Raw genomic sequence first — 20,738 nt, 5'->3', positions numbered from 1 at the left:
GCAGCTGACATGGCACCCCAGACCATCACTGACTGTGGGTACTTGACACTGGACTTCAGGTATTTTGGCATTTCCTTCTCCCCAGTCTTCCTCCAGACTCTGGCACCTTGATTTCCGAATGACATGCAGTGCTGCTTCTCTGTAGCCCAAAGTGGCTTGACCTGGGGAATGCGGCACCTGTAGCCCATTTCCTGCACACGCCTGTGCACGGTGGCTCTGGATGTTTCTACTCCAGACTCAGTCCACTGCTTCTGCAGGTCCCCCAAGGTCTGGAATCGGTCCTTCTCCACAATCTTCCTCAGGGTCCGGTCACCTCTTCTCGTTGTGCAGCGTTTTTTGCCACACTTTTTCCTTCCCACAGACTTCCCACTGAGGTGCCTTGATACAGCACTCTGGGAACAGCCTATTCGTTCAGAAATTTCTTTCTGTGTCTTACCCTCTCGCTTGAGGGTGTCAATGATGGCCTTCTGGACAGCAGTCAGGTCGGCAGTCTTACCCATGATAGCGGTTTTGAGTAATGAACCAGGCTGGGAGTTTTTAAAAGCCTCAGGAATCTTTTGCAGGTGTTTAGAGTTAATTAGTTGATTCAGATGATTAGGTTAATAGCTTGTTTAGAGAACCTTTTCATGATATGCTAATTTTTTGAGATAGGAATTTTGGGTTTTCATGAGCTGTATGCCAAAATCATCAGTATTAAAACAATAAAAGACCTGAAATATTTCAGTTGGTGTGCAATGAATCTAAAATATATGGAAGTTTAATTTTTATCATTACATTATGGAAAATAATGAACTTTATCACAATATGCTAATTTTTTGAGAAGGACCTGTATGTATGTGTGTATATCTATCTATCTATCTATCTATCTATCTATCTATCTAGATATACACGTGGGTCCAAGTACAGATTCCTATCACACAAAGGCATTTCAAACATCACAAGAGTGATGCTGGAATTTACTTTAAAATAAGCTGATGTTGATTGATGGTACATGTCTTGTGTGTTCATGTTGGGGTAGGGGACCATGAAGAGTTTCTTCAGCAGATGGTTTGGAAATATGACCATAAAGGACACACATGCATGCACCCTAATGATCTGGACATGTTTGCACAGTAAAGCACCATGAAGTGCTCTACAGTCGCTGTGGAAATGCTTCTTCAGATGTGGGAAACTGTATGGGTATGTGGATTCCACTCATACCAGATGTGGGTCGACACTATGTTACTGTCTGGAGGGTATATACAAATATCTTTGTTAGTCATCATTGCATATTCACACTTCAAAATCCCCTCTGAAGTGCATCATTCAGTAGAGTCCAATGCATGACTGTCCAGCGCATGAGTAGCATGTGAACAAATTCAAATATTCCCTAAAAACACTCAAGACCGAGGCATAAACATGTACCAGGAAATCCTTAATATGGATAAAGGCATCCAGCTTTCCCTGTAGCCAAAGCAACCTCAGCTGTAACTAAGCCGAGTAGAAAGAAACGATTTGACCGATGAAACGTGAAGACTGTAAACACACGATTAAAACAATATATGGTTCATGTGCTTTTCCAAGTCATCTCCAGGTAATAAAAAAGCGAAGTAAAAATACATATACAGAAACACAGCATAACTACAAAATTTTGAGGAAAAAAAGATTTATTTGTGTACAAAAGTCTTTATATATTTTTTTCTTATCTAAAGTAATACGGTTTTATTAATCATTCACATTTACATCACATCCATATACAACTTAATGTCATGTATATTTGAATTGAAAATTATAGTTTTTTTTTTTTACAGATAGAACAGAATTACATTACAACTTAAAAGTCCCTTAAAAGATGTCCCTTCTGGATTTGTGTAATAGTGCCTGTACAATAAATAAGTACAAAATATATCTCTGTTATCAATCAGGATTAGGTTTTTTTTTTTTTTTTTTTTTAGAAACACACAAAACATACAAAAACACTAACAAATTACAAGCTCCGAAAAAAGACCAGCTATTTCGGCAAAGGGACAATGTTGTACTTCTTGCCAAATGGAAGAAAAGCCAATTAATCCCAGATTTGATCATTTTATGATAGACTCGCATTTACTTATGCTCAGATTCAAATCCATTCTTGATTATTCGATTTAAAGGAACGGTTCACCAAAAAATGTAGAAGTTGTTATTTTTAAATATGTTCATGTACAACACATGACGTTTCTCACTTAAAAATATTGGATTAATTCAGAAGATGTGAAATATGGATGCATGGACTACATTCATAGTGCTTTTGGAAGTTAAATTTGGAAAATTTAACTTTAATTTTAAATTTAAATGAGTGATATTTTCATTTTTGGGTGACCTGTTCCTTTAAGGCTAGATTATAATTTTTTTGTTTGTTTGTTTTGCTGATTCTCTTATTCAACACTAACAAAATTAAAATGAGAAAACCCTCACGACATTTACAATCTGAAACCTCTTTTTCTACATATTTAGAAAAAACATGTAACATGAAAGCAAACATCACAGAAATGGATAAAAACAAGGAATGTTGCGTTCGCTTTTTTTTTTTTTTTTTGAAACTCAACTGACGACACAATCCAAAAATCACAACGTCCACGTTGTCACATACAATGTAATCTGCTGGGAGGGGTTTTTAGGTAACATAAACACATGCTGGGCTGTGATTGGTGCTTTAGGATCAGTAGTTCTGTAGCTGGGCTAGTCCAGCAGTGCTGCTACAGCGAGATTGAGAAGTCCTGCAGTGTGTGTTGCTCGTCTTCATAGCTTCATCATCTTAATCACAGGGATGGGCAGCACTAGGTGGAGTTTGGCCCGCTCTTCATCAACACTCATCTTCACCCAGTCCGGCCGGAAAGAGCCTTTGAAGCCCACAAAGGCAAGTTTATCTGGAAAAAAAAGGCCACAAAATGAGTTTTAATTACCTCATTCATGACAAAAATCTTGGTTAAGGCCAGTTTGAGATTCTACTATGTGCGTCAACATTTGCCAAACTGTAAAAAGTGTCAATTACTTAATTATACAGTCTTTGATGTTGTGGTGCTTATTTAACAGCTTTCTAGAGTTTAAATCTTGTAATTCTGTTTATATCTCGCAATTCTCAGAATTCAATGCATCCTTGTTGAACAATATTATTTCTTATTTTAAAATATTGTATGAAACGGTAGTTCAGCTGTGCTAGTCTCATCTTCTCCCATATCATTCAAAACCTTTTATTCATAGAATAAAATAATCTCAAATCAATCAATATTCATTCATTTCAGTCATCAAAATAACAGGAAAATATAAAGGCAGATGATCAGGATCAGAAAATCTGCTTGTGTAGGAGTATTTTTCATTTTCATTTCAGTACAGACTCGTCATGCGGTGATGGTCTGTGCAACATTTGGTGCTGTTAACGAATGTAATGGTAATTTATCATAAAGCATCCCAAATACCATTGGGATGAAACTCTATAGCTAAAAATAAGTGTGGATCCTTATCTGAGACACTAACAGATACACAACAGTTCAAAAGCTTGGTTTTAGTGAGATTTTGTAATGTTTTTGAAAGAAAAAAACAACTTTAAAAAAAAATTATTACAATTTCAAAGAGCTACTGTGTATTTGAATACATTTTAAAACTTTATCTGTTCCTTCGATGCAAAGCTGAATTTTCAGTAGTCATTACATTTGAAATTAAAATAGTTTTTAACATAATACATTACTGCCATTTCTGATCCATTTAATTTAATCTTGATCAATAAAAGCTTTATTAATTTGTTCTGACCCCAAACCTTTTAGTGTGGTAGATCAAAATACATTACGTACTAGATAATATGATCTACATTGATTGGCTACAAGCGTTTCCTAGTATGCACATTTGTTTCATACCTATAAATAATGTAAATTCCCTCATGTACTGATAATGAGAGATGTCTATCACAATGCTGAATTATTACGAGGGAATCTTATTACCTTTCAACTTCACCGTATGATCTACTCTGAGGGTTTGGAGGATTTTGGTCCATGGCCCTCTGGTGACCAGTTTCCCTTTAGACGTTACCAAAACCACCGACCTACAAGTGCAAAAAATGAGATTCAGTCAGACACAGCGGTTAAAAATAGAGGAGGAACACATTAAAAGTATTCAAAGAAAAACCCTCTGACGTGGCTGCTACACCCCTCAAATTAGGCTTCACTTTGTTTTACTTTACCTACATAAAACTTGTGATATTGTAGTTTAGTTGACCATTTTTCAGTGACCACCCAAGCTAAATTTCAAGGCCACTGATGCATATGTAAACATACAATTGGTTTCCCCTGAATGATTGTGTGGTTTTCTCCTGTTCAGTGCTTTTATGTGAGAATCCAAACACTCCAGCGCTATCCGACTTAACTGTGCAGAACCGATAAAATATCTGCACTCCCACTTCACAGCACAGACCAATTTGGAAAGTGCCATGTGTCGCACAAAGCCTGTGGGATCCACTCGAATTCAACATATAATTCTCTACATCGAAGTGCTATGGGAAGTGAAACATCTCTGATGGCTGATAATGAGATGCTGTAAACCCCCCCCCCCCAAAAAGTTTCTTTAAAAACTGAAACAAAAAGATCATTGCTGACCTCTTGAAAACCTTGTTTTGTTTTGATTTACACAAGAAACAACAGCTTCAATGACACAGTATATAATTCTTTTGATTTTGTATGCATGTAATCTGTTGATTCATGCATTATACATGAAAATATATGCAGCATTAATCTTTCTATCAATCTTGTAGCTCAAATGGAGAAGTGAGAAGATAAATATTATTACGATTTAAAATAACTGTGTTCTATTTGAATATATTATAAAATGTAATTTATTCCTGTGATCAAATCTGTATTTTCAGCATCATTTCTCCAGTCTTCAGTGTCACGTGATCCTTCAGAAATCATTCAAATATACTGAGTTGCTGCTTAAGGAACAATTGGCATTTGATTAATTGAATGCCTCCCTGCTGAATAGAAACCCTAGTAATTAGAAATTTCATTGCACATGCATTTGACTTTGTATGGCCATTAACTATTCATGCATATATTTTATATTATTCTTACTCGTCTTTGAGGTTTGTGATGTAGTTTTCTAGCTGAGCTGGAATTCCCATCAGTATGGAGTTCCTGAAGCCTTTAGACTCCAGGATTTTACCGCTGTGGCCTTCGATCACAGTCAGATGAATGCCGTCCTCCATTTGGTAGATCTTCTTGCCATTCACCTACAGAAACAAAAGCTTTGTTTTTATTTGTTTTATCTTGGTCTGTCTCTATCCCTATAATCATCTTTCCACAAATCTAAAAACAACAACAACATCACTATTATCCTACAAGACAAAATAAATTTCCATTTAAAAATCACAATGTCCAATATGATACAAATCAATAAAAGATCCTACATGAAAAAATTAAATCCAATTAAATAAAACACAACGTCCAATAGGATTCTAAGCATCAAATAAAATCCTACAGGACACAGTTAAATTCCATTAAAATCAATCAGAATGTCCAATAGGATTCTAAGAATCCAGTAAAATCCTACAGGACAAAGTGAAATTCCATTAAAATCAATCAGAATGTCCAATAGGATTCTAAGAATCCAGTAAAATCCAATAGGACAAAGTGAAATTCCAATAAAATCAATCAGAATGTCCAATAGGATTCTAAGAATCCAGTAAAATCCAATAGGACAAAGTGAAATTCCAATAAAATCAATCAGAATGTCCAATAGGATTCTAAGAATCCAGTAAGATCCAATAAGACAAAGTGAAATTCCAATAGGATTTTTTGACAAGGGTTCACAAATAAATAAATAATTAGTTAAAAAAATAATATAATCTAATGCTCAGCTAAACCTAGACTAAACCAGCTAAACTCCAGCGAACCACCATAGGCGTAGGCAAGCTAACCAGCTAATGAGAAGTGATGCTGCAGGTGTTAATAGCACATTATTAAGAGTTTGTACCTCAGTATAGGCGAAGTCCTCTTTGATGTGGAAGAAGCGCGTGTTATAGGACTCTAGTTTGACTTCAAGGAAGTGCTCCGGCGTGTGAGGCTGGAAAGGAAACAGGAGATTACAATAATCATACATTTAATAATATCTTCTTTCTAGATGATTGCACTTACAACCTGCATATACCATAATATCAGAACTCGAAGAGCCATTGTGGTTAAACTAATAGCAATTGAACTTGTGAGAAAACTGACTGCACCAATAGGAAAAATAACATCATATGAACACAGATGCAGATGATGATAAGTGATAGACTAATATGCTTCCTCCACTTGACTGAATAAGCATTAGCACTCCTTTCATTTTCAACCCTATTGACAATGGAAAACACACAATTATTTTTCATTAATTATTTAATTATAATTTCTCGTGTAATTTTCTTGTCATTTGTTAGATCTATTATTTATTTATTTATTCAAATTTAAAATAGCAATCATTGCTATATGTAAATATATACAAATATATTAAATAATTATATATAATTTACATTGATATATTTTATAAATAATTTATAAATGTAAATTGTAAATGTATAATATATCAATTGTATTGTATGGATTTTTTATAATAATAATATCCATATTGGTTGACCACTATTTATTTTGACACATATAAATAGACACATTTTGATATATATATATATATATATATATATATATATATATATATATATGTGTGTGTGTGTGTGTATATATATATATATATATATATATATATATATATATATATATATATATATATATATATATATATATATATATGTGTGTGTGTGTGTGTGTATAAATATATATATATATATATATATATATATATATATATATATATATATATATATATATATATATATATATATATATACACACACACACACACAATGAAGAAATTTATATCGATAATATTAATCATTATATAATTTATCATATATTCTGTATATTATCTTTGTATAATTCACATAAATTCATATATATGTGGGTATAGACATTTAAAACCCATTTCAGTCAACCACAATGGAGGAACCAGTTCACAGAAAGAGGACTATCTGTTGAACAAACGCTAACACTGCATATTCTCATTTATCCTGGACAATTTGATTGCCAGGAGACCATCAAACACCTGCAATGCTGACAGAAGCACTGTTGTTTGTTTCTCAAAGGAACCCGCAGCATCACACTAGACTTCAAACACAGATGCTCTGTAGAGTCAAAAGTGTCTCCTCACCAGTTTGGAGCGAGGCAGTTTTTTGGGCATAGGCACATCTACGATGGGCATCTCTGTGTGTTTGGGGTAGGCTTCAGTCATGCAGTCACTGGGGCTGCTGCCAGGGGGAATCAGCGCTTTGATCTTCACTCTTTCACAACCCTTCACCGAGCAGAACGCAAAGTCTTCCTTCTCATTGTGCGCTTTGATTTTAAGGAAGAGCAGCCTGCGGGGAACACAGCAGACAGACATCAGAGAGAGAGAGAGAGAGAGAGATCAGCACACGGATGGGAGCAACAGCGGGAGTTTGGAAGCTGTGACTTTTGAAACGACATCAAAACTTATAATTGACAAAACTGCAGCATTTAGCATCCAGCCTCCTGGGTAATTTCACAGCAGTTCCAATCGAGTGATATTCCTCATCACTACAGTTTAATTATATTTTATTAGCAAAAGAAGACTGACATAGCTAAATTAAGAAAAGCTATTTTTTCATACTCTATGAAAACACAGATGTCTTATAAAAACTTTTATTTTGCTCAGTATAGAACATTTAGTTGAATATATTTAACATCCATTTTATTTAATGCCGTAAACATATTTATTTAATTTGACTTTATAATGGATTCATTCTGCTCTGTGTGTTTTTTTTTTAACTGATCATAAGTTTATTAGCTATCACAAATGCAGCCGTTCATCAGTAAAAGATGGAGAAAGACCTTCTTTATGGGTCATTGATAAAAAAAAATGAAGCCAGATGGGACATTTGTATCATTTGAAGAAATCATTTGCTCTTTTTTATGGTCAAATACAATTATCACCAGTTCAACAACAACAAAATAAAAATCACCCATGGGCAAAACAAGTGACACACGCATGCACGCACGCACGCACGCACGCACACACACACACACACACACACACACACACACACACACACACACATTTAAAATAACTACTTTATATTTTAATATATTTTACAATGTTATTTATACCTGTGATTACAACATATTTGTTTGTGGAATCCGTGCCTCAGCATTTCAAAAATCACTTTAAATTTTTTTTATTATATTATTATTATTTTTTTATAGAATTGTCTCTTAATCAGCAAGGACACATTCAATTGTTAAAAAAAAACTAATAATAATAAAAATCACAGTAAAGACACATTATGTCACAATTATTATATATTTTTTTACATATAATGACTGCTGAATATTCAGCTTTGTCTTTATTTAATTTTAATTAATTTTACTTACACAAATATATATATATATATATATATATATATATATATATATATATTTGTGTAAGTAAAATGACAACTAAATGTTTATATAAAATTTATTATATTAATAAATATTATTAATATAAATTGCAAATATAATGTCATATAATACTATCAATACACACATATATATATATACATATTGACGGGTTTGTATTGTATTGTATTGTATTATGTTGATTATTCAATTACTTGTGTAGTGATTCAATTTATCAGTATTGCATTTGGAGTATTTAGCACACATGCACCAACACTGACCCAAGACTGGGTCGTCTTTTCCTGATCCTGATCCCACACTTCTCTGCATCATCTCCTGTCTTCTCTCAACTATTCTTATCATTAAAGAAGGCCATTTCTATTTGCTATGACATTTTGTTCACATTCACTAGCACCACACCTGCAGCTGCAGACAGGAGTGAGGATAGTCTCCACGCAGAGACACATCTGCTCTTACCCAGTGTCCTCCTCCCAGTAGTAATATCCTCTCGTCTGGTGAGAGTGGCCCATCTTTTCTCTCTGAGTGGTCCTCATGAACACCCCGGTCTTCCTCGTCTCTTTGGTCAGGCGGTTGTGGATGTCAGAGATTACGGTGAACTCTGTGCCTTTTGGGTAGCAGACGCCTATGTTTATCCAGTCATTCCTGTAAATAAATCAACAACAATACTGTCATGAGTAAAGCATGCTAACTGGCTAACTCAGTCACTAGGGGGCGCAACAGTCCTAGTTCAGAGGATCTGGATTGATGTGTATTTTATTAAATATAATTGATAATCATTGTTATAAACTTTGCTATTTGGACATAATTGTGCACATATTTTATGTATAATGCTGTATTCTGGCACCTGTTCATGTAATATTGGATTATCCTTCATTTAAAAAGTAAACATAAATATAAATATCAACAAAGAAAATAAAAACAGCATGCAGCTCTCTTAACTGTTTCTTAATTAAGTAAAAACCGCTGCATGTTTTAACAAGGAATTAATCAAGACGAATAAACATTCAGTAATTAAACCAAGAACAAAGAAACTAATTACAAGCAAGTCAGATACTAAATAAATAAAATAAAATATTCAAATAAACATTCAGAAATCAAACTAATAATGAAGTAATCACATTCACAACGATATACATGAATTCATATCTTAATATGATACATTACCAGTGATTATGTTGGAGTTTCACTGACAAGAAGATTTTAAATTAAATTCAGCTGTACAGTTTTCTAAATTAGTTCTCACATTTGATCCTAGTGAGCTCATTACAGCCACTTAAGTCATCCAGCCAAGAGCAGTGAGTAATTTCCATGATTTTCTGTTAATATTGTGGTTTGATTATAATTAATGATATAGCGACAGGTCTATTAGGCTGCATTTACACCCACTGCTTGGACAAACAGAATGCCCCGCCCCCAATTTCCTTATAGCTGAAGAAACAGACATGTGATCAGCTAACGACAAAACAGAAGGAATTCAATATGACATTTTTAAATTATACAAATTAAAAACATCAATAAAGAAATATACTACTGTTGCAACAGTACTGAAAAATAAATATAAGTATTTCATATTAATTATTATTTATAATCAAACTTTTTTTTATTTTGGTGGAAAACTGCTGGGAGACCTTTAAAATGCTCTCTTGTTGAAAACAGATATCAATAATTAAAGGTGATAAATTCAACCCGAACTTTGTCAACAAGAAAAGCTTGAACCTGAGCAAAGTGAAAACTATCAAGACTATAGTGTGCTGCAGAAGTGACAAAATTTTTGTCGGCTAAAACCCAGAAACGAGATGCATTTTTTCCCTTCTAGATCCATCGTACTGAAGTCAATGTGTTTTTTGAAGTCTGTGGTGAACACAAGCTCAAGATATAAAAGGAGTATTCTAATCCAAACTCAGGAAAATATTTTATTTTATTTTTTAAATAAAACCTGAACAAGTTGTCAGAAGCTTAGTGATGGTAAAAATGAATTAACTTGACCATGGTGGAGTATGTTTAACTCTTTTCTTGTGGTGATTTTATTTAGGCTGCACTCTGAAAAATGCTTGGTTATTTCGACCCAACTTTGGGTCAAATTTGGACTAACCCAACTTTTGGGTTAAAAATGTGATGTAAAAATTTTACGCAATGGTTGGGTTAGTCCATATTTGACCAAAGTTGGGTTGAAACTACCCAACACTTTTTAGTGTGTGGACGTTATACTAATTTGTGAAGATTATCATGATGGACCAAAATGTTTAAGAATCTCATGCTTTTGTTGGTCACAGGCATTATTTTCTGCATTATTCCAAAATCCAATGGAGAAATCCTATTGGGTCTTTGTCCAGGGAACCAGGGTGATGTGAGCTCCTGGGTTGGCAAACAAAAATGCATCATCAGTGCAGTGCTCAGTCGATGGAATCGCTCGCTCGCTGACCTGTTGAAGTTGATGAGCCAGATTGTGACCTCGGCAGGAGCTGCTTGGTCCCAGTGCATGGTGTATCCTTTACTCAGCATGACCACAGGCTGGAATTGCTGGTAGTGGTTCCTCTTTCCCAGAGCACCAACCAGCTCCAGCGGCTTGTCTGGATACTCATCCTTCACCATCTTCATGTTCAGGTTGGCTGGGTTTCGGGTCTGGATGTAAATCTGGAGGTGGGGGGCAGAATATTTTGCATGGTATTTAAGTGCACGTGAAAAAACCCTTGAGTGTTTGACAGCTTTGCCTTTCTCTAAAGAAAACAAATTTCAAAGAAGTTTAACCAGGTGTCCGGCTTTGTCAAAAAAAAGTAAACACAAGTTCTGGGAATGTACTGAACATGTAGTGAACATGCTTGTTGCACCAAACATGGGAGTGTTTTGGGAGTACCAGGAGGGTATGGGTCAGACTCACCTGGGCGTAGTGCCCGCTGCAGATGGCAGCTCTCCAGCTGGGGATGTCAATGCAGTCAGGGTGTCTCAGGAGCCAGTTGTCCTCTTTGACCAGGAAAGCGCCTGGATATTCGCTCACCGAGCCATCGTTGTCGTGGAAAATGGTCGTCTTGTCACCGTCCATCTCCATCTTGCTGAACCAGGGGCCCGGTTCACCAAAGAACACGCGCGAAGTAATCTAGAGCCACAGTTGGAGACAAGGAATAAGTAAACATGGGAAATGAGGAAATTATTTATAAATGACTTAACTTCTCTGAAGACAAGTTTTGTTACAAAATGAAAAATCTGATTTTGTAACTGTTTTGTTTGCATCTGATTTGCACCAATAAATCTAATTGGTTCTAAAGCTGACACATATCTAACCTACATTTAAACATCTTAGTTGAGAATATTGTACATGATCTATTGATATATTCACACCTGCTGTACCATTTACATTTTTTTTATGTTAGATTTTGTTAATGTTTTTGAAAGTATCTTAAGCTCACTAAGGATGCATTTATTTAATCAAAAATACAGCAAAAAAAATAAATACATAAAATTACAACTACAATTTAAAATGACTGAATGGTGTTGTAATCTATTTTAAAATGTAATTTATTCCTGTGATCAAAGCTGTATTTTCAGCATCATTACTCCAGTCTTCAGAGTCACATGATCCTTCAGAAATCATTCTTATATGCTGATTTGCTGCTCAAGAAATATACATTTTGTCAGAATTCTTAGATAAACAGAAAGATTTTTAGTTTTTAATATAGAAATCTTTTAAAACATAAATATCTGCACTGTCACTTCTTGTCAATTTAATGCATCCTTGCTGATTTAAAGTATTAATTTCTTTAAAAAAAATACAATTATAAATAATCATTTATTTATTTATTTATAATTAATTTTTTTTAAAGAAATTAATACTTTATATATACACATACTTACTGACCCATTAATTTGTAGGTCGCTTTGGATAAAAGTGTCTGCTAAATGACTAAATGTAAATGACCCCAAAATTGTGAACAGTATAGTATGTTAAATATCCATTTGGTAATGCTTACTTTTGGATAGTCTGGTTAAATAAACACTATAAAGCAAAAGTTAAACAAGTATTATTATAACATTACATTTTAAAATGTATGACTTTAAATTCTGATTTGGATGAGCCTAAAATTAAATAAAATTAAAAATACAGTTTGTTACATTTATATTAGTTCTCTGCCTTGACTTGTTTGGGATGCATGACTCTTATATCTTGAAATATCTTAAAGCAATGCTGTGCACTTATAGAAAGTATATATCATAAATCACAAGCAATGCTCAAAATATTTATTTTGGCATTCAATATGCATTGCCACACAATCCTAATCAGATCTGTGCATTAGACTTTGCAGCCAATGAAGCTTCATATCTGACTATTGGAAGTGACAGGAAGGTGGGAGAGATGTGATTATAACTAGAGGAAGGACAACCTCTGTCAGTGAGGAGACGCTCTAAAATGTTATAATCCTCTTTGACAACCTGCACAGAATCAATCAGAGTAGCTCAGAGCACAATGAGTGCTGACATATATTTTGCCACAGGGGTCACAGAGATCTGGATGATACGGGACATCGCTCGAGGGGCGGCGCTTACTGGCACTTCATCGAAGGTGATGTCGGTGACGTTGTTGTTCGGGCAGCTCTGCCACGAGTTGTTCAGGCGGAAGCCAAAAGCGCTGGTGTGTCGCCCGTCCAGAGCGATGAATTTGCGGAAGGTGCAGCTCTGGATGTTGATTGGTCCATCGTAGATTTGCATTCCACGAATGGGGAAGTTCCTGCAGGGCAGAGGGCAATGACAACCATGAACTGGTTTGCACTCATCAAATAACCTCCAGGATGCGACACTTGCTCCATGTGATGCAATGGACAGTGGACAGTTTCAAATATGAACGGAGAAAAACATTTACAAAATCAACAGAAATGGTATTTTCTGAGAAACTAGATGCACTAAATTAAAAATGACAATTTATTTGCATTTTTTTATTATATAGTGTCTTTTATCACCTTGAAAATGTATTTTTACTCAAATAGTTTTTATATAAAATCTTGTTTATATAATTTATATTTATATTTGTTATGTACTTTTTCATGTCAAGTTAGTAAAGTTTGTAGTTTAATTTTTTTATCTTCAGACAGTAATATTAGTAATTCAACCTAAACGTATTTGATTGATTTTTCATCCAATATTCATATTTGATTTATTTTAGCTTTATCTCAATTACATTTTTAAAATAGTTTAATGATAATAACAGTGAATTGAATCACAAAAAAAATATTTTTTGCCTTGTCTTGAGAAAGAAAGAAAAAAATCTTGAAATGACTTTTTTACTGTTGTTGTTATTAATAAGAATATTATAATATAATATTAATAATGATAAATATTAGTAATAAATAAAATAAATAAATAAGAATATTATATTTATTGATTGTTTTTTTAAATTATTCTTTAGGTTACATTTATTTTCATTTTAGCATTAGTTTATACTTATTTCCAATTAGTAATTTTTGTGATTCAACAAACTAATTTCAGTTATTTGCCAATTGCAGACTTTCTCGTTGTTGTTTAGTTTTTTCCATCTAATATTTACATTTTATTTTGTAAAATTTTTAGTTAACAGTAATCACCCTGTTTTGAATAACAAAATAATGACTAGTGCATTCATACAATATACATTTTTTTGACTAAGATACATTTTTACTGTTATAATAATAATAATTATTATTATTATTATTATTTTTAGACAGAAAAGATTAACGTATTACTTTTTGGGGTTTGGAACAGTTATAAGGAATGAAACTGCTCTTCTTCTTTCTATTTTCTTCTTCATTTTGAACAGTTATAACATGCACTCCCAGAAATGGAAACTTGCCAAACTTGGCAAGCATGATGGGTCTGGGGTTAATTGCATTTTCTTTCATTTTGGGATGGATGGGATGTATGGCTGCCTAGCAACTAGAGAACTGTGTGTGTGTGTGTGTGTATATATATATATATATGGCATCTTTGAATAGCCAGTATAAGTTTGCAAAAGTTAAACAGATGCATTTTTTGGAATGTATTTATTAAAATGCAAGCTTGTCAATGCAAATGCAAAAAGGTAGACTTTATAAATGTGTAGTGAATTTATAAATAACAACTGGTACAAAATTGCTATTTTGTTTGAATCAGCTGTTTTTGCTAATCTATTTACAACCACTATTGCTGTTCTAATGTGGCTTATCATTTCTACAAATGGCTGTTCCTTTAAGAGAACAATTAAAATGACCGTGATGGCTGAACTGTCAAATTAAAGTTCTTTTCTACAATCTAAAAGAATAAAGCTTGAAGTTTAAAGAAGGCACCTGACACTTTTCAGAGAAAGAGAGAGAGATTTTTTCAGTTTGACTCATGGGTGCAATAAAAATGATGGTAAAATTGTTTTAGCATTCATTTTTTGTACACATCCACACAAAATCCAGCATGTTCTATAGGAACAGAAGACAGAATATAAAGTGACAGATGCTGAGCTGCAATATTACAGATGAAAGTCAAGCACATGAAATCCTCAAGCCCTGTCAGGTATAAAGGAGTCTAGTGATAAATTGCTCTCAGACGTCAGAGAAAACAAAGTAAAAGTTGAAACTTTGGATTGATTTCTTCCCAATTGTAAATAGAACTCACTAAAGATATTTCATCTTTGCAGCAATTTCCTCTACTGACTGGATTCCACTAATTAAGGCTTGCAGCTATTTATTTTGCTATTTAGTTTATTGCAGGTGTAGCAGAAACTACACATTTCACCTTCAGTCAAAATTACTAAAATTGGCCTTTTTACTTTCTGAAAGGAATAGTTTACCCAAAAAAATAAAATATACTTACTCTCAGGCCATCCAAAATGTAGATGAATTTGTTTCTCTATGGAAACAGATTTGGAGAAACGTAGCATTACATCTCTTGCTCACCAATGAATCCTCTGCAGTGAATGGGTGCCGTCAGAATAAGAGCCAAAACAGCTGATAAACACATCACAATAATCCACACTACTCCAGTCCATCAGTCACAAGTCCATCATGTGAAGTGAAAAAGCATGTTTATTAGAAACAAATACATCGTTAAGGCATTTTAACTTTAAACCTTTGCTTCTGGCTAAAAAAGGCTTTGAGTCCACAATCCATAATAATGTTTTCTCCAGTGAATAAGTCCATCCCCTGTTGTCCTCTCACATCAAAGTACACCCAGATTTTTTAAGAACTGTTTTGGACTGTTTTTGCTTGTAATCAGTGCTTGGTCTGTGCATATTTCACTCCTGATTCAGCAATATCATGGATAAAGGACTTGTATTATAGCCATTAAAAACGCATCTTAATGATTAATTACTTTCTTACAAACTTCACAGATTGATGGACTGGAGTGGTGTGGATTATTATGATGTTTTGTTAAGCTGTTTGGACTCTCATTTTGACGGCACCCATTCACTGCAAAGGATCCAGTGGTGAGCAAGTGATGCAATGCAAAATTCCTCCAAATCTGTTTGTCTTACATTACTCCTTTTTGATATTTTGAATATTTCAACCCATCTCGATCCACTCTTTATGGTCCAATCTATTTCCAATCAATGGATCTTGATGCATATAAATGCCATATATGAACATATATTGACAGAAGTAAATTAATTTTAAGTGCAGATTCATACTGACAAATCAAGCCTCTTGGCATTTGTAATTATTTCTTTCAGTGTTTAAAATTAATTAAAATTAGTTCAGTTCACCAGTTCTAGGACGGCTGTGATGTTTCAGGACATCTAATTCAGTGATATCTGTCAGATAATGGGCATATTTTCTAAGTGCCAATCTATAAAAATGGCTTATAGAACCTTTAACTCTTGGAAAAACGTGGGCATTAAGAGGTCAAAGTCAAAGAGTGATTTTTCTCTTGCAAAGCCACTGAAATGATCAAATGTTTCCCTGGAAACCTTAGTTCACACTTCCACACCATTCACAACACTTTTAAATAAATGGTAAACTGGGGTTCACAACACTCACACTCCTCTTGGCAGAGACCTGCTGAGATGATCGGGGCCGCCCGGACCCCAAGTTTGATCGTTCAAGTCAGGCATCCCTCTGTTCCCGCTCTCTCCCACAAAAAGAGAGTTCTTCACCTCCTGACGGGAGCCGTCGTCATCCGGGAAGGTTCCTCCACTACGCACGAACACACAAGCACAAAGTGAGAAAAACAGTGTGCGGATCCACACCTTTTGAAAATATACACCCATTCCCTGCTGCGTTCTCACCAGTAAATTACTTACACATTCCCAGAAAAGCCCTGACTCCCTCCCTGCATCTTAAGAAGTCACCCATATAAGGCATTTTCCAATTACAGGCACTACGCCCTGCACTATAATGAATTCAGCAAATATGAACACATTTCATTTTTAGACTGCTGAAATGTGTGCTAAGAAAATAATAGAATATAGAATAAAGGGAAAATGGTGATTATCGAGTTTACCTGGCGAGAGTCAGGCCGATTCCATTATCAGCGAACCTGCGTGCAATTAAGATGAAGGAACATGTCAACGCTGACCGCAATAACTCTCAACAGATTCAAGAGTGCAGACAATCACAACTGACAAACAAGCATTATTGGAGTCATAAATCTATCAGAGATGCACAAAAGAATGAGAATTTATTTGCCAATTTTACTAACGCTATGTTTAATAACTCACAAGCAAATCATTTTTATTTAAAAAATGTAGTGCATTTAAATAATCAATTTTAATGAAGCCGTTCAGTGGACATTGCATTTTGTAAGTGATATTTGATGCATGCATCTAGAATCCAGACAGTAAACATTTATTTGGAAAAATAAATAAATAAATAAAATGCTAAAAAAAAATGACACAATGACAATGTCACACAATGACATAAATACCAGTGGAAAAAAAAATATATATATTAAATATGCTGTTAAGATGATGACATAATGACATAAATGCCAGTGGAAAACTTAACTTAACTTAACTTAACTTAACTTAACTTAACTTAACTTAACTTAACTTAACTTAGGCTCAGTGGTAGAACATTGCGTTAGCAGCACAAAAGGTTGTGCGTTCAATTACTGGATGCACTTTAAGTCGCTTTGGATAAAAACGTCTGCATAAATGTATATATAAACTTAACTGAACTAAAATAAAATAAAATAAAAATAACACTTACTGGCAATCGTCCAGCCAAACGTCTCCTCCTCTTAGCCATGCACCATGGTCCTGGTTCTTGTAGGCCACAAACTGGTGGATTAGAGCAGGAACTCTTGGTTTGAAGGGGTCTGCATCCTGGTGTGGGCCGTACCTGCCAATAAAAAGGCTTGGCATGAATGCAAATTAAATAGCTTAATTATACAGTTTATTGTCCCTTCTAAAAAGACCAGAATGCCACACCGAGTACCAGAATAGTGATGTTATGAACTAAGCTAGTGTGCTGGTTAACTAGCAGCATGATCTTTGTGGTTGTCAAAGATGAGGTATATTGGGTTCAGAAGACTTGAAAAATAGAGCACTGGTCATATGTACTACTTCTGACAAACTTTTGTAAGTTTTATCATTTCGGAGCAGAGGTAAGAAACTGCAAATGCCAACCTCGCTCCTACGAGGGAGAGGTAAGGTCTCTTGTCCTTCGCATTAGCCTCAGTCGTCTTTACTCCGTGATCGAGGATCATCCCCGCCTACCATAATACATAAACAAAACATGAGTGTCATGCTACACCCTAATTAAAATACTGATATATACAGCAATTGGTTCACTCTTCTTTAAGTATTATGAATTTTTTATAAGTTAATACTAATTAAGAGAATATATGTAATATTTGTACTTTTACATTACACTGGAGAACCGATTACAATTAACTAGTGAAGGCATATAAAAATAAAATAAAAACAAAATTATATATAGACTTGCCCTTATACTCTATCAGTCATTAGTCTGGGCTCAGTAAAATTTTTTTTTTTTTAAGGAATTAATGCTTTTATACATCAGGGATGCTTTAAATTGATCAAAAGTATTGATATTTTTTATTTCAAAATAAATTCTGTTCACTTTCTAGTACTTAAAAAAAATACTAAAAAAACGTATAAGAAAGATCCAAGAAGTACAATCATAATTGCTTACATGTAGTTGTTTAAAAGTGACACTAAAGATATTTATAATGTTGCAAAATATTATTACCGTATATATAAAAATATCCATCTATTTCTACAAAAATATTAAGCAGCATACCTGTTTTCAGCATTGATAATAATAATAATAATAATAATAATAATAAATGTTTCTTGATCTGCAAATCAGCATATTAGAATGATTTCTGAAGGATCATGTGACACTGAAGACTCAGTACTGAATCACAGGAATTATTACATTTTAAAATGTCTTCAAATGGAAAACAGTTATTTAAAATTTGTACATAATTTCATAATTTTACTGTATTTTTGATTAGCCTTGATGAGCAGGAGAAACTTTTTCAAAAACATAAAACAAATTTATTTTTCCAAACAAAACTTTAAAACTTAAAAAAAAACAAAAAACAGATTACATGCAAAAAATACATAAATAAAAATACATCTCAGTTTTCCTCACTGTAAGAGCTTGCTATCATAAAGATAAGTTGCACAGTACTGAGGATGGTACTGTATTTCAGCACAAAAGCACCAACCCCGGATTCCCCAACCCTTAAATCATGTTTTACTAAAGGGCTAAGTAGCTAGCAGCTCAAAATGAATTATATTTCAATTATGGTGGCCGCACTGAGAATGACGCCATAGATTACAGCGGGAGGGCGAGAGAAAACGTTCGCTTGCACAACAAGGTCATCAATCTCAAGCATCGGCCTTTTAATGGTGTATACAGAGAGCGGTGCTAGCGGCATCTATATCTCCAGTGCCATGGCCCACTTTCATTCACGATGACACACACACACACACTCACACTCACCCTGTAATTGGAATGAGCTCTGTTATTAATGAACAACCCCATGGGTGTATGTTCGGACTTGCCAGGGGAGTACATGCCCTCCGATGGACCGGTGGGGACATGGTGGAAAATGAACCAGAATCCTGTTTCCTGCAAGACCACACACACACACACACACATTACATGTGCATCCTAATGACACAAAACGCATTGAGAATGAGCTCACAGCGGTATATAAAAAATATCCGCAGCTAAGCAGCACACGGCGCTGTATGATCCATCACAAATAAGCATGGTAGGTGGAAAGGAACCACCGAGATACAGTGGCACCATCAATCAGAGACATCGCTGTGGTAACGAGACTAACCTCGGATCCGGCCGCGGCACAGTTTATGAGATTGTTATTGGGGTTAGCCATCCAGAAGGTGGAGGTGGCGCTGAGAAAGAGAGAGAAGGACACTGATTAGATTGTACGGCTTCTTATTGCTGCCCAATTCTGCCGCCACAAACATAAACAAACACAGCTGACATTTAGCACATGTTCATTTTTAACCTCATTGGAACCATATTCGGCTCTACTGTAACTAAATATGTGGAAAAAACACATGAGCGATTTATCCTTTTTCTGCTTGTGCCAATTTATTATTAACAGGAAAGGGAAATTGGTTGGGGAGAGAGAAGAGAAAGTGTCTATCTATCTATCTATCTATCTATCTATCTATCTATCTATCTGTCTATCTGTCTATGATGTGATATGAAAATCTTACTGCAATATTTTAATGTGTGATATTACAGGATCTCTGGCAGTGTCTTCCTCTATAATTTAAGAGCTATAAAGCTTCATCCTCTCTATTGACCGAATTTCAATATAAATGGTGCATCGTTCATGCAATATATATGAGAGCAATTAGCAATTTAATGCAATTCAACTCCCTAATGCTTTGGAAGGCTCTTCGTTACACATGCTACATGGAACTGGAATAAATGCACGGAAAAGGTGTTTGCATGAAGATAAAAATCAATGTGGGGGGATAAAAGCATCTGTTGCCTATTGACGTTTTTGTGTGGCATTGGCAATGTTTTTAAGATGTGTAACTAGGCATTGTTAAAAATGAAGGATCTGATTCCATACATATTCACTTCATCCTAACGCTGCACACTTAACCACACTTCAAAGCAATTCCCAGCTCTCTGCAACTCTGCGGCACGAATTAAACATATTTACTGTCAACACCAAATCCCGGTTTTCCCAACCCAGACAGTTTCACTTGCCAGAGTTTAGCAGGGTCTCTTAATGTGGGGATGTTGTTATTTTAATTAGCAAAGACTATCCAAGGTTCTAAGAATG

General features: G+C 34.6%; 1 protein-coding gene across 1 annotated transcript in view; it reads right to left on the bottom strand.

Moving 5' to 3' along the window:
- Positions 1-2,561: 2,561 nt before the first annotated feature.
- LOC132101384 (cell migration-inducing and hyaluronan-binding protein-like) overlaps positions 2,562-20,738 on the bottom strand; it is a 108,713-nt gene continuing 90,536 nt past the window's right edge. The window contains exons 15-29 of the mRNA XM_059506312.1: positions 19,758-19,827; positions 19,412-19,540; positions 18,064-18,149; positions 17,645-17,776; positions 16,938-16,973; positions 16,475-16,630; positions 13,047-13,227; positions 11,386-11,601; positions 10,930-11,141; positions 8,964-9,149; positions 7,243-7,447; positions 5,977-6,066; positions 5,076-5,233; positions 3,954-4,054; positions 2,562-2,885 (exon numbers count right to left, since the gene is read on the bottom strand). Coding sequence (XP_059362295.1) covers positions 2,758-2,885; positions 3,954-4,054; positions 5,076-5,233; positions 5,977-6,066; positions 7,243-7,447; positions 8,964-9,149; positions 10,930-11,141; positions 11,386-11,601; positions 13,047-13,227; positions 16,475-16,630; positions 16,938-16,973; positions 17,645-17,776; positions 18,064-18,149; positions 19,412-19,540; positions 19,758-19,827 — 2,086 coding nt within the window. The 3' untranslated portion in view covers positions 2,562-2,757. The remainder of the gene's footprint in view (positions 2,886-3,953; positions 4,055-5,075; positions 5,234-5,976; positions 6,067-7,242; positions 7,448-8,963; positions 9,150-10,929; positions 11,142-11,385; positions 11,602-13,046; positions 13,228-16,474; positions 16,631-16,937; positions 16,974-17,644; positions 17,777-18,063; positions 18,150-19,411; positions 19,541-19,757; positions 19,828-20,738) is intronic.

This window comes from Carassius carassius, chromosome 2, assembly GCF_963082965.1.
Source record: "Carassius carassius chromosome 2, fCarCar2.1, whole genome shotgun sequence".
NCBI lineage: Eukaryota > Metazoa > Chordata > Actinopteri > Cypriniformes > Cyprinidae > Carassius > Carassius carassius.
The sequence above is the reverse complement of the archived record's forward strand: the minus strand, read 5'-3'. Positions and strand labels throughout refer to the sequence as shown.